The 22,575-nt window shown below is 37.3% G+C and overlaps 7 protein-coding genes and 2 pseudogenes across 12 annotated transcripts; 6 read left to right on the top strand and 3 right to left on the bottom strand.

The window, feature by feature from the left end:
- The first annotated feature begins 214 nt into the window (after positions 1–214).
- On the top strand, positions 215–2,138 carry LOC104728995 (UDP-glycosyltransferase 76E1-like). Its single transcript, XM_010447899.2, has 2 exons — positions 215–1,018; positions 1,094–2,138. Exons 1-2 carry the CDS (start codon positions 541–543, stop codon positions 1,996–1,998), a joined length of 1,383 nt encoding a protein of 460 aa, XP_010446201.2. The 5' UTR covers positions 215–540; the 3' UTR covers positions 1,999–2,138.
- A 665-nt stretch (positions 2,139–2,803) lies between these two features.
- Positions 2,804–5,166, bottom strand: BOA (Homeodomain-like superfamily protein). Of its 2 annotated transcripts, none has more exons than XM_010445416.3 (2): positions 4,020–5,166; positions 2,804–3,192 (listed from the first exon to the last, which is right to left on the bottom strand). In XM_010445416.3, the coding sequence occupies exon 1, from the start codon at positions 4,924–4,926 to the stop codon at positions 4,024–4,026; it is 903 nt and encodes a 300-aa protein (XP_010443718.2). In that variant the 5' UTR covers positions 4,927–5,166; the 3' UTR covers positions 2,804–3,192; positions 4,020–4,023. The 2 variants fall into 2 exon arrangements, with proteins under 2 accessions (XP_010443718.2, XP_010443719.2); XM_010445417.3 differs by having other exon boundaries at positions 2,804–3,107; positions 4,020–5,157.
- Positions 5,167–5,456: 290 nt separating this feature from the next.
- On the top strand, positions 5,457–6,828 carry LOC104726543 (protein SENSITIVITY TO RED LIGHT REDUCED 1). Of its 2 annotated transcripts, none has more exons than XM_010445415.3 (2): positions 5,457–5,656; positions 5,769–6,828. In XM_010445415.3, the coding sequence occupies exon 2, from the start codon at positions 5,880–5,882 to the stop codon at positions 6,693–6,695; it is 816 nt and encodes a 271-aa protein (XP_010443717.1). In that variant the 5' UTR covers positions 5,457–5,656; positions 5,769–5,879; the 3' UTR covers positions 6,696–6,828. The 2 variants fall into 2 exon arrangements, with proteins under 2 accessions (XP_010443717.1, XP_019087172.1); XM_019231627.2 differs by having other exon boundaries at positions 5,497–5,656; positions 5,747–6,828.
- A 547-nt stretch (positions 6,829–7,375) lies between these two features.
- LOC104726542 (1-aminocyclopropane-1-carboxylate oxidase homolog 12-like) lies at positions 7,376–9,033 on the top strand (annotated as a pseudogene). Its single transcript, XR_015570411.1, has 3 exons — positions 7,376–8,023; positions 8,221–8,542; positions 8,635–9,033. The product of XR_015570411.1 is annotated as a 1-aminocyclopropane-1-carboxylate oxidase homolog 12-like (transcript).
- Positions 9,034–9,761: 728 nt separating this feature from the next.
- On the top strand, positions 9,762–11,425 carry LOC104726541 (1-aminocyclopropane-1-carboxylate oxidase homolog 12). 2 transcript variants are annotated; one of them, XM_010445414.2, is made up of 4 exons: positions 9,899–10,533; positions 10,605–10,681; positions 10,781–10,926; positions 11,026–11,425. In XM_010445414.2, the coding sequence occupies exons 1-4, from the start codon at positions 10,007–10,009 to the stop codon at positions 11,275–11,277; spliced, it is 1,002 nt and encodes a 333-aa protein (XP_010443716.1). In that variant the 5' UTR covers positions 9,899–10,006; the 3' UTR covers positions 11,278–11,425. The 2 variants fall into 2 exon arrangements, with proteins under 2 accessions (XP_010443715.1, XP_010443716.1); XM_010445413.2 differs by having other exon boundaries at positions 9,762–10,533; positions 10,605–10,926.
- Positions 11,426–11,572: 147 nt separating this feature from the next.
- Positions 11,573–13,295, top strand: LOC104726540 (1-aminocyclopropane-1-carboxylate oxidase homolog 11). Its single transcript, XM_019231426.2, has 3 exons — positions 11,573–12,304; positions 12,459–12,780; positions 12,869–13,295. Exons 1-3 carry the CDS (start codon positions 11,778–11,780, stop codon positions 13,118–13,120), a joined length of 1,101 nt encoding a protein of 366 aa, XP_019086971.2. The 5' UTR covers positions 11,573–11,777; the 3' UTR covers positions 13,121–13,295.
- Positions 13,296–14,298: 1,003 nt separating this feature from the next.
- Positions 14,299–16,048, top strand: LOC104726539 (zinc transporter 2-like). The gene is made up of 2 exons (XM_010445410.2): positions 14,299–15,072; positions 15,505–16,048. Exons 1-2 carry the CDS (start codon positions 14,388–14,390, stop codon positions 15,894–15,896), a joined length of 1,077 nt encoding a protein of 358 aa, XP_010443712.1. The 5' UTR covers positions 14,299–14,387; the 3' UTR covers positions 15,897–16,048.
- A 752-nt stretch (positions 16,049–16,800) lies between these two features.
- Positions 16,801–19,015, bottom strand: LOC104726538 (small polypeptide DEVIL 18 pseudogene; annotated as a pseudogene). The gene is made up of 2 exons (XR_015572533.1): positions 18,882–19,015; positions 16,801–17,512 (listed from the first exon to the last, which is right to left on the bottom strand). The product of XR_015572533.1 is annotated as a small polypeptide DEVIL 18 pseudogene (transcript).
- A 1,241-nt stretch (positions 19,016–20,256) lies between these two features.
- On the bottom strand, positions 20,257–22,145 carry LOC104726535 (uncharacterized). Its single transcript, XM_010445406.3, has one exon. It carries the CDS (start codon positions 21,587–21,589, stop codon positions 20,393–20,395), a length of 1,197 nt encoding a protein of 398 aa, XP_010443708.1. The 5' UTR covers positions 21,590–22,145; the 3' UTR covers positions 20,257–20,392.
- Between the last annotated feature and the right edge of the window lie 430 nt (positions 22,146–22,575).

Genomic DNA, 22,575 nt, shown 5'->3' with positions numbered 1-22,575 from the left:
AGAACTATCCAGAAAGAGGTGACATAAAGAAAGAAAAGGATAGAGATAGACTTCCTTAGAAAATGGTCCAAAAACAAAACATAAAATTAATATAGAAAATGACAAAAAGGAAGACTTAAATGGGGCAGTTCGCCTATAATAATATCTAGTATTGATCCATAGAGAAGAAGATGGTGACCAATTTTGTCATTTCTATCTTCGGGGTTCTTTGTCCATTTTGTTAATTTCACGTGCTTGTTCTTTTGGTTCTCCTTTCACACAATGCTGAGAGCTTTCCCCAACCTCAAAAATATTCCACTTAGGGAGAAAAACAAGTTGGCGATGAGACCAATGTAACGGTTAATACATATCTCACGTGTCTATATTAGATCACATCAGATCTGGTTTAAAGCATTGAAGCATCCTTATGTCTCTTTGAAAATTTTTTCCATTCATAAACGTTGAAAAAGAAAAAGAGAGAGAGAGAGAGAGAGAGAGAGAGAGAGAGAGAGAGAGAGAGAGAGAGAGAGAGAGAGAGAGAGGGGACAAAAGAGATAAACTATGGAAGAAGTACGAGTGAAGAGAAGGATAGTGTTGGTTCCTGTCCCAGCTCAAGGTCATGTAACTCCGATTATGCAACTTGGGAAAGCTCTTTACTCCAAGGGATTCTCAATCACTGTTGTTCTCACACAGTTTAACCGAGTTAGCTCTTCCAAAGACTTCTCTAATTTCCATTTCCTCACCATCCCGGGTAGCTTAACTGAGTCTGATCTCAAAAACCTAGGACCATACATGTTTTTGGTCAAGCTCAATCAAATCTGTGAGGGAAGCTTCAAGCAATGTATAGGTCAACTACTGGAGGAACAAGGTAATGATATTGCTTGTGTCGTCTACGATGAGTACATGTACTTCTCTCAAGCTGCAGTTATGGAGTTTCAACTTCCCAGTGTCCTCTTCAGCACGACAAGTGCTACTGCGTTTGTCTGTCGCTCTGTTTTGGCTAGCGTCAACGCAGAGTCGTTCTTGATCGACATGAAAGGTACTTAAGATTTTTTTAGATCCACAAATCCCATTCAGACAAACCAATCTAAATGCATGCTGTTTACTTTGGTAGATCCTGAAGTGTCAGACAAGGTATTTCCAGGGTTGGATCCTTTAAGGTACAAGGACCTACCAACTTCAGCATTTGGACCATTAGAGAGTGTACTCAAGGTTTACAATGAGACTGTCAACATTCGGACAGCTTCCGCTGTTATCATCAACTCGACAAGCTGTCTAGAGAGATCATCTTTGGAATGGTTACAACGAGAGCTACAAGTTCCAGTGTATCCTGTAGGACCACTTCACATTGCAGCTTCAGCGCCTTCTAGTTTGCTAGAAGAGGACAGGAGTTGCATTGAGTGGTTGAACAAGAAGAAACTAGGCTCAGTGATTTACATAAGCTTGGGAAGCTTGGCTCTAATGGAAACCAAAGACGTTTTGGAGATGGCTTGGGGTTTAAGTAATAGCAACCAACCTTTCTTATGGGTGATCCGACCGGGTTCTATTCCTGCCTCGGAATGGATAGAGTCATTACCAGAGGAATTCAGTAGGTTGGTTTCAGAAAGGGGTTACATTGTGAAATGGGCACCACAGATGGAAGTTCTCAGACATCCTGCAGTAGGAGGGTTTTGGAGTCACTGTGGATGGAACTCGACGCTAGAGAGCATCGGGGAAGGAGTTCCAATGATCTGTAGGCCTTATACAGGCGATCAGAAAGTCAATGCGAGGTACTTAGAGAGAGTTTGGAGAATTGGGGTTCAATTAGAGGGTGAGCTGGATAAAGGAGCTGTGGAGAGAGCTGTAGAGAGGTTGATTGTGGATGAAGAAGGAGCAGAAATGAGGAAGAGAGCCATTGACTTGAAAGAGAAGCTTGAAGCCTCTGTTAGAAGTGGAGGTTCCTCGTGGAGCTCATCATTAGAAGACTTTGTCAATTCCTTGAAAGAATTCCATGTAGTCTCTGTTCGAAGTCAAGATTAAAGCAGAAGAGATTTGTTTAGTATTATGAAATAAAAACTACACCAAAAAAAGTTGTATTTTATTTTAACTTTTTAAGTGTAGTTTTTTTTTTTCTGCAGTTCTATAAAGACACTCTTCTATAAATAAGATCAGTTTCTGCATTTGGAGAGCACTTTTCTGGGTTACGCTCTTCATACAACTTGCGTTAGTAAACTTCCGTTAGGAAACTGTGGTAATTACGCGTACATAGTGATTTCACCATATCTATTACTGAGAACAAATGGCTAAAACGCCTCTCCATTGAAGAAACATATATGTCAGACGAAGCAGTGTATCGGTGGAGATTCTATCAATCAACTTGGATTCTTAATAGAAGGAATCTATGCACTGAACCAATTAAAGATTCGTGACGCTTTGAAAGAAGAACACGAGTGACCCACATAAATAAAAGTCATAACATAATGTTAGAATATGGTGTGAACACAAACATCCATTGAATGAAACACAAACATCCATTGAGTGAAATCGAAAAGTGATCTTCTAACGGAGACTCCATATTGGTCACAGAAATATTCTATGGATTCTCTCATCTATAATGCAGATTTATATATATATATATCTTAACAGATTTTTTTAATTTACATCCAAATATGAAAATTATATAGCTGACACTACTTCTAACCCATTGTGGCCAAAGAGAGAGAGAGAAAAAAACACAAAACATTAGCTTATTGTTGAAATGTCACTTTCTTCCTTATGGTTATAGGACTTGGAGTTTATTGGCGTGTGGCCACTGACCCTGACCCTCCAACGCAATCAAAAGATATTTTTCTTTAAGAAGGAGAAAAACTATTTTAATATAAGAAACGATAAATCAAAGAGGTACTTGTCATAGTGAGGAAACATGAGGGTCTTGTCTGATGCTATCTTCATTATCCAAAGACAGATAACAATTAACAAAACGAACAAACATGATGGGATATCTTGGATTTAACAAGACTACAAGTGATGATAAGCAAAGAATGCTTTATCTACCTCATAAGAATGGAAACAGTGAAACTAATTCACTCATAGAAGGCTTCATTCTCCAATAACCCCAGGCTTCAACGCTATTTTTCTCGAATCATTTACTATACAAATGCAATGAGGACATGTGTGAGAAACTAAAATTCACGAGGACGTAGCGAAGCAGAAAAGAAACCAGAAGCCAAGAACCTGTAACGAAGAATCAATTAAGATCAAGAACTTGCTAAGATGAGTTAACTTAATTAATACATAATCCATCTACCTAAGGATTTTGACCATACACTATCACCTTATGGACGAATATCAAAAGTCATAGATATAATACTTGCTGATGCAGCAAGATATTTGGAAACTATCCAAATATCTAATATTATTATCTTTTTAATTTATATTTATAATTATTCTAGAATATTCTCTGTTTGAGGGTTTTTATGTTTTCTATTATATATAGCCTTCTTAGACCTCATATTGTATTTAGTTATTGATGAATTGATTAATCTAAAGATTTAAAGAGGTTTTGATAAACCATTGTGAAGAGTATTCACAAATCCAAGAGTTTTTGTGAAAGCCCTGAGAGGAAAACTCTCAAAACCTAGTTATCCGGTATTCTGAGGAATCAATGGATCTCTAGTTCTATCCCTATTAGCTTCGGCGTCACTTGCTTACTATATAGGAACAAACATCAAAGAATACGAATCTGAAGACGGCTAATGACTATTTCTAGATACAGATCTGTCTATGATCTCTTAACCAGAAGCTCACACCAAATCTAGGTTACATTCAGTGTCAGCTCGTGAACTAGATTACAAAGTTCCACTCTGAAGAGTGTGTTATACATCAAATCTGTTTTGTAACGTAATCCTCGAGAAACAACCTTTGAAATTAGGATTTAATCATCAAATTAAGGAACAAGGGCACAATAGCCATTATAAACAGAGGTTATATAACACAGTCCTCAAATGGTGTAAAAATTCCAACTTTACTTAAAAAAAGAAACAGTACGAAAACAAACTTACCTAATTACTTGTCATTCACGTCACCACCACCACCAACAGAAGGAGAGGTAACCATGGTTCCAAACCTATTCTGCTGCTGCATCATATACTGGTTTGATTCATTTCCATGGTCACGATACTGATGATATTGTCCTTGCATCATACCAACGTGATTCCCATAAACTGGCATCGGGATCATCGAAGGAACTCCTAATTTCCCGGTAGCTACGTTACTTCCTCCGCCGTCTTGAAAGCTCTGTGGAGGCACCGGCGTCGAAGAGAAGAGCTGATCAGACGAATACGGACCATCCTCCGTCGTCAAACCTTGAATCCGTTTTAAGTAAAGCCTATACTTTTGCAAATGAGACGCGACGTTTTCACGGCTAAGCCCTTCAACGTTCATCAGCTGCATAATCGTCTTCGGAACCGCGGATTTAATCCCCAAGTGATCAACAACGTCAACGAATCTCTTGTGAAGCTGAGGAGTCCAAACTAAACGCGGTCGTTTCAATGTCTTCTCAGTCCCTGAATCACCTTCCTCCTCCGCCATGGAATCAACCGCAGCAGCCTCACCGCCTCCTCCGTCTGATCTCCTCTGTTTCTTCGGATCAGATCCATGACTACTCGATCCAACTCGATCTACTACTACTACGACCTCCTCCGTCGCTGCCGAGTAACCATTCCCACTGCTGCTGCTCCGCAACGAAGAGATCGTGACTCGCGACGCACGGTCGACGTCGTGAATCGTACGGCTCCGTTCTGGGATTATACTAAAAGCTAACGCCAGAATCGACGGGACTAGAGATTGAGACAACGGAGTCAAATCATCTCCTTCCGGTAATCCAATCTCCCATTCCGGAACCTTATCGTGTTCATCGTCTTCTCCGTCGTCGTCACCGTAATCGCTCATCCTAACTTCCTTCCCCATTTTTCACACTCTCTCTTCTTTAATTACGGATTCCAAAATCAATCAAGTCATCTTGAAGCTCAAACTACAACAACATGTTGTAGAAATTTTCGGATCAGAGATCGGAGAAGAAGACCGGAAAATTCGTATAGCCTAGTTTTTTTCCAAATTCTTTTGGGAAATTTAGAAAAATCGATTTTTTTTTTTTTTTTTTTTTTGGCCCTGTTTTGGAAAAAGTGAAAAAAGTGCAATATCGGCTCTGAGTTTACTGCTTACGTGGACAAGTTAAAGCTAGATATTTTTTTAGATCTTCATCATCATCACCGTCTACTTGGTCTGTTTGACTGACACGTGTACATCTAAACATTTTATCTGGATATACTATTGTACTTTATCCACATATAAACGTTAATCCATGAGCCGTTGGATTGTTTGTTTAAAGATCAATCTGACGGCATCTAGCTGATGATATGACACGTCAATTAAAAACGAAATTTTTAAACAGCCTTTTATTGGGCTATATCTAGGCCCATTATATTTTTTTCTAGCTCAATACATGTGTTCCAAATCATCCATCTGTTTCCATATCTCGTCGCGGAACTCGGTAGGGACTCTGAACTCAAAAGCACAATTAATGTCTAACTGAGTCCACTCGTTCGCCGTCATATTCCAAGCGTTATCTGGTTCCTCTGTATTTGCAATTGCAAGCGTGCTTCTTCGATCTCCCCCTCCTGTGTTTTCGTCTCTAATCGTAAGTTTCTTTATCGATCTCCAAAGTAGATAGATCAGAATCAATCGAATTGATTGATTGATTGATTAATTAGGTTTATGTGAATCGAAGACTTTGTTTGTTGATGTTTTAGGTAGCGGAACCAGTTTATGGAATCGTTGCATTGAGTAGAAAACCCTAATTTTTGGGGAACTGTGTAGTGCTTGTAAATGAGTTATAATAATTAGATAAGAACCAAGATTCAATGGAAATAAGTGACGGTGAGTGGACAGTGGTCTTACCTAGTAAAGGAAGACAAGGAAGAAGAATAAAACCGAAACCTAAGCTTCAAGAAGATGAGCAACAACAACCATGGGAATCAGATGATCTTGAAGTTGATCCACAGAGGCAAGCAAGACTAAAGCAAAAGATGGACATCTCGATGCACAAAGTCGAGAGCTCCAAGTTTTACACAGCATTCTTGGAGCAGCTCAAGTCTCCTGAGGTTTCGGACCAGTTTCGACTCGTGTTAGGCAATAAAACACAGCTGCAGATCGTGATGTACGGTATAGGCAGCATAGAGTCATACGAGTCTCCGAGGTTTCAGCTGAGCATTGCAATCTTGATGATGAGAGAGTTTGATTGGGTTGGTGATAACATTGAAGTATTTGATCCAGTTCTCTCTGCAACTGAATCTAGTTTCCTGGAATCTTTGGGATGCACTGTCTTATCAGTGAATGAGCAAGCTCGAAGGGAAGCTTTAAAGCCTACTCTTTTCTTTATGCCACACTGTGAGGCTAATCTATACAGCAACCTATTGGAAGCAAATTGGAGAACGGATCGGTTGTCTAGAATCGCATTGTTTGGGAACAGCTTTCAGATGTATGAGGAGCAAGTTTCGTTTGACTCAGAAGTCATCTCTGCCACCAAACGAATCGTAGCTGCAAAAAGAATCACAACCGAGTTTGCGATTGAGACGGTGTCAGATGATTACTTTGCAGCTTTCCATGATTCAAGCTGGCATTTTTTCAGTTCTGGTATAGATTCAGAGCTGCCATTGTTCGTTTCAGAGGAATTTTAGATCCTCTCTTTGATTTTTCACTTGTGTAACATTAGTTTCTCTGCATAATTTTAGCCATCAAAAGGAGGAGGGCAAACCAAATTGAAGTTATTGACTTATCAATGCAGTCAAATTTTTTTAATGTTATCACAAATTACCATGTTTTACTCTATTGTTGTGACTAGCAATTGAGTAACAAACACTTAGTAGTATTCAGCTAAGTATTCTCATTATGCATTTGTGTTCATATTTTATGTCTTTAAGATGGTAATCAGTTGCCATCATTGCGATATGTGTATCTAATTTGCATTGGTTGCAACTTGCAAACAAAACAGGAAAAATAATATATAGTTGAGGAACTTTTCTTTTTGTTTTATTTAATAATATGGTCAATTGGTTAAGAAAATTGATACATGATAACATATAGATAAACATGAGTTGCCATCTTGAGTTACATGATAAAATCCATTTTTTTTTTTGGTAGATGTGGAATCGAAAACACTCAAGATCCTCTCCTCATCAATTTCAGTATTCAAATCCAGGACTATATGCATAATTTTAAGTAACGAGTGCTTAATGTAAACAAAAAGCGTAGAAGATAAGGTTAACTAGAACAAGTAAGTGAGTATGAGAGACAAGACAAGACAACAGTTGTATATAGTCAGAAATCGGGACCACTAAAAACGGACATAATTAAATCGGTCCTACTCCTACACACCAAAAACCAAACTCTACCGTTCATCCTCAATCCTTCCTTTTTTATCTTCATTTCGCTGTTTCTTCGCATTTGTAGAAGCCTTGAGAAGACCGGAAGAACGTACCATGGTGACCAAAAACTCGATTGAGTTCAATCGTTACATCGAGCGCAAAGCTTTTGACGAGACAAAAGAAGGTGTCAAAGGGATCGTAGAAGCTAGAATAACCCAAATCCCTCGTATCTTCCACCACCCTCAAGATGCCTTAACCGAAAAGAAACCCTCTGTCTCTCTTTCAGACCTAGAGATCCCTATCATCGACTTTGCAAGCGTCCACGTGGACACAACATCACGAGAAGCCGTCGTAGAGAAAGTCAGATCCGCAGCCGAGAATTGGGGATTCTTCCAAGTGGTCAATCATGGTGTTCCCTTGAACGTTCTTAGAGAGATTAAAGATGCTGTTCGTAGATTTCACGAGGATGATCCTGAGGTCAAGAAATTGTACTTCTCACGTGATGCTACCAAGAACAAGTTCTACTACAACAGTAATTTCGATCTATACAGTTCTTCGTCGTCTGTTAACTGGAGAGATTCTATCTCTTGTTACGTAGCTCCAGATCCTCCGGCTCCTGAGGAGCTCCCAGATACTTGCAGGTAACAAGAACAGACTAACTAATTAACTTCTTTTTATTTCTTTTAAAAACAGAAGGATCTTGAACCAAAACCCTAATCACCCGGCCACCATATAAATTTAGTGCTAGCTAGACAAATTAGATGTTAATTGGTTTTGAGTTGACGAGAACTCATGATTCCTTAAAGTAATTGATATCTAACATTGTTTATTGACTCAGGGATGCTATGTTCGAATACTCAAAGCATGTGCTGAGTTTAGGTGGTTTGCTCTTTGAGCTTCTCTCAGAAGCACTAGGTTTAAAATCTGAGACTCTTAAGGGCATGGATTGCTTGAAGACGTTGCTTATGATCTGCCATTATTATCCACCTTGTCTACAACCTGACCTAACTTTAGGGATAAGTAAACACTCAGACAACTCCTTCCTCACGTTTCTTCTTCAAGACAACATCGGCGGTCTTCAAATCCTTCATCAAGACTCTTGGGTCGATGTCTCTCCCCTTCCCGGAGCTCTTGTTATCAACATCGGAGATTTCTTGCAGGTACAATAGGAATTTTATTATATATTTTTATAACAAATACTTTAGAATTAAGAATCTTTTGATTTGTTTATATCGGTTTGATATTGATGCAGCTAATAACGAACGATAAGTTTGTAAGTGTGGAGCATAGAGTTCTTGCAAATAGACAAGGACCAAGGATTTCAGTAGCTAGCTTTTTCAGCTCAAGTGTACGTGGGAACTCAACAGTTTATCGACCAATGAAAGAGCTTGTGTCTGAAGAAAACCCTCCAAAGTACAGAGACATAACAATAACAGAGTACTCAAAAGGATTCATTGAGAAAGGTCTCGATGAACATCGCATCTCTCTTTTTTTAGGATATGAAAATTAAAAGCGTCAACAATATTTTTTTTACCACTTTCTTTGGATCAGTTCCTCTGTTTCTGGCTTTGCAAATAATTAAACCAATGTACCAAAATTAAGAAAGAAAATAGAAATAGTGTGTGAGCGCAAAGCTTTCGATGAGACTAAAGAAGGTGTAAAAGGCCTCATCGACGCTAAAATCACCGAGATCCCTCGAATTTTCCACATCCCTAAAGATACCTTACCCGACAAGAAACCTTCTGTCTCTGTTTCAGACCTAACGATCCCTACCATCGACTTTGCAAGCATCGGCGTGGACAAATCCTCACGTGAAGCCGTGGTAGAGAAAGTCAAATATGCGGTGGATAATTGGGGATTCTTCCAGGTGATTAACCATGGTGTTCCTTTAGACGTTCTTGAAGAGATTAAAGATGCAGTTCGTATGTTTCACGAGGAAGAAGATCATGAGGTCAAGAAATCATATTACTCGCTTGATTTCACCAAGAACAAATTTGCGTACAGTAGTAATTTTGATTTGTACAGTTCTTCACCTTCTCTTTATTTGTGTTCATATTTTATGTCTTTAAGATGGTAATCAGTTGCCATCATTGCGATATGTGTATCTAATTTGCATTGGTTGCAACTTGCAAACAAAACAGGAAAAATAATAGTTGAGGAACTTTTCTTTTTGTTTTATTTAATAATATGGTCCATTGGTTAAGAAAAATTTGATACATGATAACATATAGATAGACATGAGTTGCCATCTTGAGTTACATGATAAAATCCATTTTTTTTTTGGGTAGATGTGGAATCGAAAACACTCAAGATCCTCTCCTCATCAATTTCAGTATTCAAATCCAGGACTATATGCATAATTTTAAGTAACGAGTGCTTAATGAAAACAAAAAGCGTAGAAGATAAGTTCAACTAGAACAAGTAAGTGAGTATGAGAGACAAGAAAAGACAACAGTTGTATACAGTCAGAAATCGGGACCACTAAAAAACGGACATAATCAAATCGGTCCTCCTACACACCAAAAACCAAACTCTACCGTTCATCCTCAATCTTTCCTTTTTTATCTTCATTTCGCTGTTTCTTCGCATTTGTAGCAGCCTTGGGAAGACCGGAAGAACGTACCATGGTGACCAAAAACTCGATTGAGTTCGATTGTTACATCGAGCGCAAAGCTTTTGACGAGACAAAAGAAGGTGTCAAAGGGATCGTAGACGCTAAAATAACCCAAATCCCTCGTATCTTCCACCACCCTCAAGATGCCTTAACTGACAAGAAACCCTCTGTCTCTATTTCAGACCTAGAGATCCCTATCATCGATTTTGCAAGCGTCCACGTGGACAAAACGTCACGAGAGGCCGTCGTAGAGAAAGTCAGATCCGCAGCGGAGACTTGGGGATTCTTCCAAGTGGTCAATCATGGTGTTCCTTTAAACGTTCTTGAAGAGATTAAAGATGCAGTTCGTAGGTTTCACGAGGATGATCCTGAAGTCAAGAAATTATACTTCTCACGTGATGCCGCCAAGAAGAAGTTTTTCTACAACAGTAATTTCGATTTATACAGTTCTTCGTCGTCTGTCAACTGGAGAGATTCTATCGAATGTTACATAGCTCCAGATCCTCCGGCTCCTGAAGAGCTCCCTGAGACTTGCAGGTAACGAGAGCAGACTAAGTAACTCATGAGTTCCTTAAGTCACTAAATTCTAACATTGTTTATTGACTCAGGGATGCTATGTTCGAATACTCAAAGCATGTGCTGAGTTTAGGTGGTTTGCTCTTTGAGCTTCTCTCTGAAGCACTAGGTTTGAAATCTGAGACCCTCAAGTGTATGGATTGCCTGAAAACTTTGCTTATGATCTGTCACTATTACCCACCTTGTCCACAACCTGACCTAACTTTAGGGATAAGTAAACACTCAGACAACTCCTTCCTCACGGTGCTTCTTCAAGACAACATTGGTGGTCTTCAAATCCTTCATCAAGACTCTTGGGTCGATGTCTCTCCCCATCCCGGAGCTCTTGTTATCAACATCGGAGATTTCTTGCAGGTGAAAATAAGAATTTTGTTTATTCTAATAACAAATACCTTAGAATTAAGAGTCTTTTAATTTGTTTATATGATTACGTTGGGTTTGATATTGGTGCAGCTTATAACGAACGATAAGTTTGTAAGTGTGGAGCATAGAGTTCTTGCCAGTAGACAAGGACCAAGGATTTCAGTAGCTAGCTTTTTCAGCTCAAGTGTACGTGAGAACTCAACAGTTTATGGACCGATGAAAGAGCTTGTGTCAGAAGTAAACCCTCCGAAGTACAGAGACACAACCATAATAGAGTACTCAAAAGGATTATTTGAGAAAGGTCTCGATGGAACATCGCATCTGTCTACTCTCAGGATATGAACAGTTACACTATTTCTGGCTCTGCAATAATTAAACCAGTGTACCAAAAGTAAGAAAAAAAGAAGCGTGTGTCTGAGTGTATAAATGTATATTTGTGTATGTTAAGCTACTCTATTACATAAACAAATAAATCCATCTTTTGATGTGATGTAAAAGTAGTCAAAAAAAGACGCTCAAAATTCTCTCCTCGATTTTCAGCACTCAAATTTCGGTAATTAACGTAGAATCAAGGGATGTACGCGTAATTAACACTAATCAGTCCTTAATAAAAACAAAAAGTGGCGAAGATAAATTCAACTACGACAACTAATAAAGTCAATGTGAGAAAGAGAGAAAGAGACAATCAGACAACATCAATGTAAATAATATCTATCGAATCTTCACTGATGATCATTCATTAGTTCCGGTCAGAATCCGCAACTCCTACTGTCTTATTCTCAATCGTCCTTTTTAATCTTAATATTGCTTTTTTTCCTTAGAAGGAAGTAAGAAACAGTAAAATGGCTAATCACTCTATCGGAATCGATCCTTACACTGAGCGCAAAGCTTTTGACGAGACAAAAGAAGGTGTAAAAGGGCTCATCGACGCTAAAATCACCGAAATCCCTCGAATTTTCCACATCCCTAAAGATACCTTACCCAACAAGAAACCATCTGTCTCTGTTTCAGACCTAGCGATCCCTACCCTCGACTTTGCAAGCATCGGCGTCGACAAAGCGTCGCGTGAAGCCGTCGTGGAGAAAGTCAAATATGCGGTGGAGAATTGGGGATTCTTCCAGGTGATTAACCATGGTGTTCCTTTGGACGTTCTTGAAGAGATTAAAGATGCTGTTCGTAGGTTTCACGAGGAAGAAGATCATGAGGTCAAGAAATCATATTACTCGCGTGATTTCACCAAGAACAAATTTACATATAGCAGTAACTTTGATCTGTACAGTTCCTCACCTTCTCTTACTTGGAGAGATTCTATCTCTAGTTACATGGCTCCTGATCCTCCTACGCCTGAGGAGCTCCCAGAGACTTGCAGGTAACGGAAACATACTAACTTTTTTGTTTAACCGGACACAGTCAAGAAGAAATTGATCTTTAACTTCAACTAATAGCGTGATTGAATAGTCAAGAAATAATTCATTTTCTTAAAGGGAGAGTGATTAATTTCGAAAAGTATTGAACTGTCTCAGGGATGCTATGATTGAATACACAAAGCATGTGCTGAGTTTAGGCGATTTGCTCTTTGAACTTCTCTCTGAAGCACTAGGTTTGAAATCTGAGATCCTTAAGAGCATGGATTGCTTGAAGAGTTTGCTTATGATCTGTCATTATTACCCACCTTGTCCACAACCTGACCTAACTTTAGGAATAAGTAAACACTCAGACAACTCTTTCCTCACGGTTCTTCTTCAAGACGATATCGGTGGTCTTCAGATTCTTCATCAAGACTCTTGGGTCGATGTCTCTCCTCTTCCGGGAGCTCTCGTTGTCAATATTGGAGATTTCTTGCAGGTAAAGCAACAATCTGAAAAGAAAAAAATAGATTCCCTTAAAATTAATTGTGTTTTTTGCTAATGTATATTGGGGTTTGATTTTGCAGCTGATAACAAACGATAAGTTTATAAGTGTGGAGCATAGGGTGCTTGCGAATACACGAGGCCCAAGGATATCAGTAGCAAGCTTTTTCAGCTCAAGTATACGTGAGAACTCAACAGTTTATGGACCGATGAAAGAGCTTCTGTCTGAAGAAAACCCTCCAAAATACAGAGACACAACCTTAAGAGCATACTCAGAAGGATACTTTAAGAAAGGTCTTGATGGAACATCGCATCTGTTGAATTTCAGGATATGAAACTAACGAGATATATATAAAGAGTAATATTGTCTTGTTTGTTTGTAAGTATTCGTACCATATATATATATTGGTGTGTTCCTTGCATCAGCTACTCTGTTCTTGGCTCTGCAACACTTAAATCAATGTACCAAAAATAAGAAGAATTAATGTGTTTATTATGTGTGTTAAGCTACTCTGTATATGGATCTTTATTCTTTAGCCGTACGTAGTTATAAGAAAATTAGTGCATGTTTTACACTTGAGTCAAGTGACTTGACAAAAACTCTGGCTCCTACTTGAATACTATCCGACATCCATATTAAAAATTATATAGATACATGGATAAATCTATGAATAACATATAGATTTAAAGAGGGTAACAAGTCACTTAATCAATGTGTATGGATATAGCTGTCATTATGCTCAGATTCGTCATGCCCTCCATCACCACTAGATTATTTGAATGTTTACAACATTTTTATAATATGATAGATACTCAAAGACGGGCACGGTCTCTGCATTTCTTTATTCAATTTCTTATGCAAGATGCGAATTAGACCGAAAATTATAGATATTCGACCAAAAATCTTTTTTTTTTTCTATATATGATGCATATGATTATATGGATCCTGTATAACAAAAATTGATTTTTTTTAATTATTAATTCGTTGAACTATTGACATTTTTAATTATTAATAGTATAATTAGTGTTTTTTTTTTTCTGAATTTGTGACTCCATTCTCTATACGTGGCACATAATTAAAGTAATTAAAGTGATTACATTTAGTTTCTTTAAAGATATAAAATATATGCTGACAGAAAAAGAGATACTACAAATATTTTCACTCTGCCTATTTCGTATAACCATAGGAATAGAAATGGAATTATATATATCCAATATTTTTGCTATTAAAGGCAAACCTATTTGGGAAACAATTTGATTTGATAATATTCTGCAGTATTTTTGATAATGTCAACGTTCTAATACTAATTATAGGTGATGCTTGAATTTAGTACATGGCGTTTCACAAGGAAACAGCTCTTCGGTCGCCGGCGATGATTTGTACTTTTTTTGTAGTACAACTTCCGAATTACTTTACCGTTGTACTTGTCACAGCAAATCTCCAACAAATAAAGTCAACACTGTACTACAATCACCAACAAGATATATAAAAAAGCATACACTAAAAATATATATGTTTCATCAATTGAGAAAAGAACACAACACAAACAAACAATAATTGAGAAACAAAAAAAAAAACAAGAAAAACAATAACTAACTAAAATGGCTTTGTCTTCTTCCAAAACCCTAAAGTCAACTCTCTTTTTCTTTTCTATTCTCTGCCTCTGCTTCTCCTTGATCCTTTCTCACGGTGGCATAGACGACGGAGACGAAGAAGAGCCAACCAACCAACCACCTCCGGTAACCGGAACAACCACCGTCGTGAATCTCCGATCGAAAAGCTTGGTGCTTGTAAAGATCTATTGTATTATAATACTCTTCTTTAGCACATTCTTAGCCGGTATCTCACCTTACTTTTACCGATGGAACGAGTCATTTCTCCTCCTCGGAACTCAATTCTCCGGTGGGATATTCCTCGCGACCGCTCTGATCCATTTCCTCAGCGACGCTAACGAGACTTTTAGAGGGTTAAAACACAAAGAGTATCCTTACGCCTTCATGTTAGCAGCCGCTGGATATTGCCTTACAATGCTCGCAGACGTGGCGGTTTCGTTTGTAGCGGCTGGGAGTAATAACCACCACGGGGGAGCTGGCGCCGGAGAGTCGAGGGTGGATGATGATGATGATGATGCGGCAGTGAAAGAGGAAGGCCATCGTGAGATAAGAAGTACTGGTGTGGATGTGAATCAAGTGATTTTGCGGACTACTGGATTTGGAGACACAGCTTTGCTGATTTTTGCACTTTGCTTTCACTCCATCTTCGAGGGAATCGCCATTGGACTCTCAGGTAACTATCAATGAAAACCCTAATTTGGTTTCTCACTAAATAACCATGTAGCTAAACTAGTCATTCATTTTATGTGACTTTTTGGTAATCTACTCATTCTATATTAGTTAGGTCTAAGTTCTAGGTTTTGGAACATCTCATTGTTGATCGAAAGTGTAAATTCAGAAAGATAGTATCTTATATATGCAATATACTAGCTATAATGTTATGTGACCATGATATATATGCTTGTACCATCTTCATGTTGTAACCAGAACTGAATTCTTGTAGGTATAATCTAGTAGAGAAATCTAGCTAGGTGTTACGAAATTAATACGAAAGTCACAAATTCCAAACCTAATATAATTATAGTTGGACGCGGCCGTTTCATGTTGTGTATATATATGTAAGTTTGAGACATTTATTCTGTTCGCTTATGAATATTTTGGTCAGAAACTAAAAGCGACGCTTGGAGAAACCTATGGACAATATCATTGCATAAGGTCTTCGCAGCTGTAGCAATGGGAATAGCTCTCCTCAAGCTAATCCCCAAACGACCATTCTTCCTCACCGTTGTCTACTCCTTGGCCTTTGGTATATCGAGTCCCATAGGCGTTGGGATTGGCATTGGCATCAATGCCACTAGCCAGGGAGCCGCTGGTGACTGGACCTATGCGATCTCTATGAGCCTTGCGTGCGGAGTTTTCGTTTATGTTGCGGTTAACCATCTCATTTCGAAGGGATACAAGCCTCGTGAGAAATGTTACTTCGACAAGCCAGTCTACAAATTTCTTGCTGTCTTCCTCGGAGTTGCTTTGCTCTCTTTTGTTATGATTTGGGATTGATTTTTGGTGATACTCTTTAGTTTCATTAATTAGTTTTTTTCCATCTATCTTTGTTCAAATTATTGTTTTTTTTCTTCTTATTATTAATGTTCGTTGGATTAACAACTCAATGTAAATCGTTGTAAAACAGAAAATGTAAGCATTTGTGATGACTGCTGAGGAGCCACCAAGCCATTTTCGGCTTCTCTATTCCAAATACTCTCTAACGGAGACAAATAGAAGAAGAAGAAAAAATAGATTCACATGCACAATGGATTTAGTTGTCACATACGATCTTAAAAGATCCATTACAGATTATATTCGGCCAATGTCAAGCCCAACAATGCGATTGAACCAACAAACAAAAAGTGTAAATCAATGCGGTTTAATTTGCAAATAGTTATATACTTATTATCAAATCAGTATTTCAAAACGATAGTACCAATATTTACTATTTAACAATAATATGGACCGACAAATATAAATGCGAACGGTGGACCTGGAACACCGGACACTTGGTACAGTTTTGTTTATGTCTTTTAATTTCCCAATGTTTCAGAAGGAATCTCTCTAACTTCAATACAAATATTACTCCGTCTGTAGTATACAACCATTTCAATCGAAAGAAAACAACTTAGAAAAAAAATTAGAAAAATATAGTTTGACTAAGATAAATTCAGTAACACTTTGTACTGTTACATTACAATTCGAGCCGTAGTCGATGATACAAATGCGATTCTAAAAAAAATGATGTTCAACACAATCATTCAATGTATAGTATATGTTAGACTTTTTTTTGGCACAATAAAACAAAACAAAACAAAATAGTAGTCCATTATATTTTTCAATTGCAAAGTAATTTTAATTTTGCAGTTTTTTCTTTCTACTAGTATTTTTTTTGTTTAAAGTATAAAAGAACACTGCGTAATAAAAAATACATTTAATTAAAATGGAAAGAGTGTATCATCGATACAGATTTGTGCTTTCAAAAAATTAAAAGATGTGTAAAGAAAATGAAACGAAAAAAAAAAAAAAAAAGAGTAAAAAATCTGTAATTATTTAACCTAGTCTTGTTTGTTTCTTCACATTCATAACGATGATCTCTCAGGCATGTTTGTGCCAACAAACGAGCATTGAAACGCAGCGTTTCATGATGTAAAACCGAGACTTGTGCTCCTTGGCCATATTACGACACTTTCGGGTCACCGAAGCTCCTTTCTGAGACAAGCTCCGAGAGATGGAACACTTGGAAGCAGAAGAAGTAGTGGAAGATGTACCATCAGCTTGGCATTTCGTTGAACCGCTTCTAGACAGAAACGGAGATTTCGAAGGAGTCGGTTTTGCAGAGAAACTACGTCTAAAGGTGGGCTCTGATGATGAAGAATACGAAGTGGGTTTAGTTGAGAAACTTCGTGTGAATACTACGGGTTTTGAAGAAGAAGAAGAAGCTTTTGTTGAGAAGCTTCGTGTGAAAACATGATGTTTTGAAGAGAAATGAGTGGTTTCGGAGATGAAATCTTTCTTGGAAACTTTCCACAACGTCTCATCATCCATCAATCAAGAGTGGATTTTCTCAGTCGTTTCTTCTGATCAAACTACTCAGTATGTAATAAATGTACATCAATGCGTGTATCTCTCTGTGTGAGTGTGTTTGATGTTTGAATTGAAGACGGAGCAAAGAGAATATTAGTGAGTTAGAATATGAAATATAGGTCAAACTTATATTACTATACAATTTTGTTATATTTACATTTGTCTACTATTACACACACATGTATCTATAGAGATTGTCCAAGGAAATAATATTTTTCTTAAATCGAGAAAAATTGAATATTATTGTGGTGTTATTCAGTATTGTTAAAAAGATTTAAAAATTAACTAAACAGACAGTTGTACATATTAATGTTTTCAAGGTATAACGCAAATTTGAATTATGTTTTTAAACGTAATAATACACTTGAAAAGTGACAAACCATTCAACAATTTACAATATAAAACATGTACAATAACGTTAATTATATATGCATGGGTAATAGGATTATGTAGAAATTTAAACAATTCATATACATTATTCGTTTTTTTTTTCTTTCAAATGTGACATGGCATATCATCTTTGAGAGACTCTGGTTTTTTTTTGGGTCAAATTTAGGAGAGATTCTGATTTATCGGACTACAACTTCACATATTAATATTTAAGTACACAAGCATTTTTTTTTTTTTGTCTTCAACAAGTACACAAGTTTAATAAACTATATGTTATCGACGTCATTACTTACAAGCTCTGTCATCTTCAATTACTTATTCAAAAAGCTTACAAAGGCGGGATTAAAAACATTATCACGAGTTGGGACCATTAGTGTACGATTAGCCAAAGAAAAAGTCGTAAAACAAATAGCAAGTGAAATCTGAATTTACTTTCACAAATAATATTCCATTGCACGATTGACCACCAATTTATGTAAATTTTGAACATTCCTAATATAATTTTATTAAAAAGAATCTTTCTAAAACTTTCTTATTTACAGTTTCTCTCTGCACTAGAATCTCCCTTAAGCCTTAACCAAGATATTTTTCAACAAGTAAAATGTGCCTCGAGATTCATATGATCCATGTGGAAACAATGTTTAATTTTTCTCTTGATCGGGTCAAAGAAACTATATAAAAACACAATAAAGCTTGGGACCAACGGCAAAGAATTGACTAAAAAAACACACTTATGGACCATTTTCACATGTGGCCATGTGAGTTCCCACAACCGTAACCACAAGAGACCTCTCACTATTATTCACATTCAACTTAGAACCTTATCAGTGTTTTAATTACACAGTTGTTATAATCTTGTTTGGTTTTTTAAAGCATGTGTGGTGGATCCTTTGAAAGGTCCACATGTGAATGGTTATGCCAATAACATAAGCAAGATAGAGACACCATTAATTAAAAGCTATTTCACAACATGTGCATGATCAAGAAATTGTGAAGAGTCAGAGAAGATAAAAGAGACTTTACCTTCTTGGTGTTGTGTCGTCCTTGTAAGATCGATCTCCAAGACTATCTTTACTAGAGAATGAACAAAGAAACTGACAATAGTAGCCATGTATTTGCTGATGCAGCATCATCAAGATTCCCACTCGACAGGAACCCTTTTCTTCGGATCGAGGGGCGAAAACAAAGGGAACCACATCTCTTGTGAATCTTAATGGTGCTGCATCTGCGACTACTGGCTGATTACATCCACCAAAGGGCTACACCTTTTTCCCTAATCATCGAGAACCCAGCTATATCAACCGCAGAATAGATCCTTATCGGTTTCGAGCTCTAAATTTGGGAACTTCTTTGGTTTTAACCCAACAAATGAAAAAAAGCAAAGAGGAAAGCAAGATGATTCTGAAAGCAAATGAATCAGCAAGATGATTTTGGTGATAAGGAATTGAGAGGGATAGGTACATGAATATATACACTCATATGAAGAAAGCTAGTTGGTCGATGTAAAATCACTTGGAAAGGGACAGAAGTAGCATCAAGATCTCTAATTGACTTTTGAATAAAGAGAGAGAGATTGCATCAATGTAACACAAGCCCACTTCACTATACAAGTGTCAGGAACAGAAGCCAAACCTAAAGAGTTTTCAATATGACATATATCAAGATCTCAAGTGTTTTATATACACAAACCTCAAAACCTTTTTTTCTCCAAAGTACCATGAAGAAGCCAATTAAAAAAACATTTCCAGGTGGAGTTTGATAATGGGTTGCAAATGCAAAGGACGATAAAAAAATAAAGTTTGTATCAGGATAGAAGAATTTTATTAAACTAAACATGATTGATTAGTGTGGAACAAGTGGGATTAGGAAAATTATTAGATTAGAAATCTCACTTTATTTAGACTAATCATGATTAAGATTGTTCCCTGTGCGGTTTCTTACGTGTAAAGGCGAAAACACTCAGAAAGAAAGCAGGCAGATTTAGTTTTTAACTGGAGTTGTTCATAAACTTTAAGTCAGGGTTTCAGTTTAGATCAGGAGATTTACAAAATTAGGGTCACATGTACCCAATTAAATGGATCAAGTCAAGAAAAGAAAATGGATGCAGCAAATCACGGTTGATTATGCGACAGCGAAAATGGATCACCAAAACAAGGACAAAAGATAAGGCACTAATAATACTATAAAGCACTCAATCAAAATATTTGTTAGGAAAAATTAACATAACACTCAATAAGCTACAGCTACAAGCAATCAAAGATGATGTGAAGTTTGGTTTTCATAAGAGCCAATCACTTTTCAGATTCGTGCTAACCCAAAGTTTTAAACTTTAAACTTAATATTACTAGTTAATTACTAATGACAAATATCTTGAAATAGAAAGTAAGAGAACCATGAATAGCATAAAAGCATATCCCTTTCACAAGCCTAACATTACCATTAAAAATAACAAAATCCAACTCAGCTTCATTCATACATCTCTGACTGATAGATACCAGATAACTAGACACACAATACATGTTCCTCTAAAAGCACTAGTAAACAAAAGGAATGAACTTGTGCCTAACCTTATCAGCATAATCCGAATAGCTTTGTCCGAAATTCTCCACCATCAATTCTTCCTCCAGCTTTGCCTTCTTGTTATAGTAAACCAAAGAAACCGCCAAAAGAAACAACAGACTCAAAGGCGCACGCAGAGCAGTGCAGTATGTAGCGAAAAGAAGCATCGTAGAAGCATATATCGGATGCCTGACCCATCTATAAGGACCAAATTGCACAACAGCCGTTGGAACAACAACCTTTTCAGAATATCTAGCAAGATATAGCGTTGAATCGTAATGCATAAGCATTGTAACCACAATCAAAATCCATATCCCTACATTGGCCCAACCACCTGGTAAACGATGCAATTCAGGTCCTTCAAAAGCCGCAAGCCAATGTCCAACCATGACACCAACACCAAACAAAACCCGAGACCATAAAGGCGTGTTCACATCCCATTTGGGATCATGGGAGCGAGCATAGTAATCTCCATAGAGCCTTTTTCTCACAGTTACATTGAAGAAGAAGAAGTAATGATAAGCCAAGAAGAACACATAAGGCCAGCCTTCAAGATAACCATTGAAATAAGCAGGAGGCACAAGTGTAAGCCATGTGAAAACTGAACTCACAATACCAAGCTGCTCAAAGGCATTGGCTTCTCCAAGCCAGTGCTTACGGAAACAATAAATCCCGTAACCCGCAAGCCCCACAGCGATAAACCAAGGCCAGAACAGCCATGTCCAGCTGAAATACATCCAGAAGAAAGGGTCCAGAGCCAAAGTCACGATCTTTTTAGCAGCCAAAGTCACAACCGATAGAACAAGAGCTAACTTCGCCACATCTATGGGCTTCAATTTCTTCAAGTCCCGAACTTTCTCCACCAGTGAACCAAAAGAGAAGGTTTTAAATCGGCCAAGGAAAGGGTTATCGGAATCGGAAACAGTCGAGCTAGAAATCGAGCATCTGGGCGAAACCCATGAACCTTTTCTAACTGGGAACGAAGCACCTCTCCAGATAGATGGACTCTTAATGGCTTCAAAACTTGGAAGTAGCGGAGTGTTTCTGGAATCAGAACGAATCGAATTGCACTTAAGGTGTTTGTTCAAATGCCTGAACGAAAACTTTCGGGAATCTTCCAACGGCGTCGTAGCTCGAGGAACAACCTTCGAGCAGAGAAGCACAGCTTCCATGGCGGAATATAATTTTAAAGAAGAACAGAAAAAAACAGATACAAAGACAAAAGATTCAGGAAAAAACTCTCAGCTTCATATTTGCTTCGAACCTGAAAACTAGAAAACAGATAATCTCCGCACAGATAGAAAGTGAAGTAATTAATTTTCACTTCGCTGTTCGATAATTTAAAATGGGCTTATGGGCTAATAGAAACTAGCCCAGTATGAAAAAAATAGGTTAAGGTCTAGAAAAGCGTAACGGGCTTGGGGGCAAAAATGTAAAAAGTGAGGAAGGTTCTATAAATTTGGCTCAGTTAAAATGTGTTGACTGTAACGCCGCCGGCGGGGTCCTAACCGTTGAAAACCGACCGGTCGCTGCACATGGCGCCTTTATGAAGTGTGGGCTTAAGTTGTTGAAACTCCCAACTTTAAAAGACTCTTATTAATTTTCATTTGTCATTTTCCAGCGTAATTTAATTTAGTGCAAAGGTGCAAATCAATAAATAATGACAGATTTGTTGTCACGAACACTAGTAGCATACTGTACTTATATATCAAAATTAGAGTTATATATTATTATGATTTAACCCTTTTGTGCTATATAAAGTCGTCTCCAATATATATATATTAGGTACTAACCCGCGGGGAAACAGCCGGCTGAACATTTTTTATGAAATTTTTTAATAATTTATTTTATTATTATATTATTTATAAATATTTGTGATTAAAAATTCAGTTTATTTATATTAAATTTTTTGTATTTTACAAATGTTTATTAAATAAAATTGCTTAAACCTTTGTCAATTAAACGCAACTCTTGCTATAGTTGTGAAGTAAGTAAAAAAATATAACTAACATGTAAAAAGAGCAACTAAATATATCTAATAAAGCATCTGAAAAACCTTTTAAAAAACAATGATTTTTTTTGCTTTGGGTTCTCTTACTTGTCTGTAATAAGCACCTTCAAACATTAATATATTCAAATCTCAACTTAGTTTTATTTT

Source organism: Camelina sativa, chromosome 11 (genome assembly GCF_030686135.1).
Source record: "Camelina sativa cultivar CO46 ecotype springtype chromosome 11, ASM3068613v1".
NCBI lineage: Eukaryota > Viridiplantae > Streptophyta > Magnoliopsida > Brassicales > Brassicaceae > Camelina > Camelina sativa.
The sequence above is the reverse complement of the archived record's forward strand: the minus strand, read 5'-3'. Positions and strand labels throughout refer to the sequence as shown.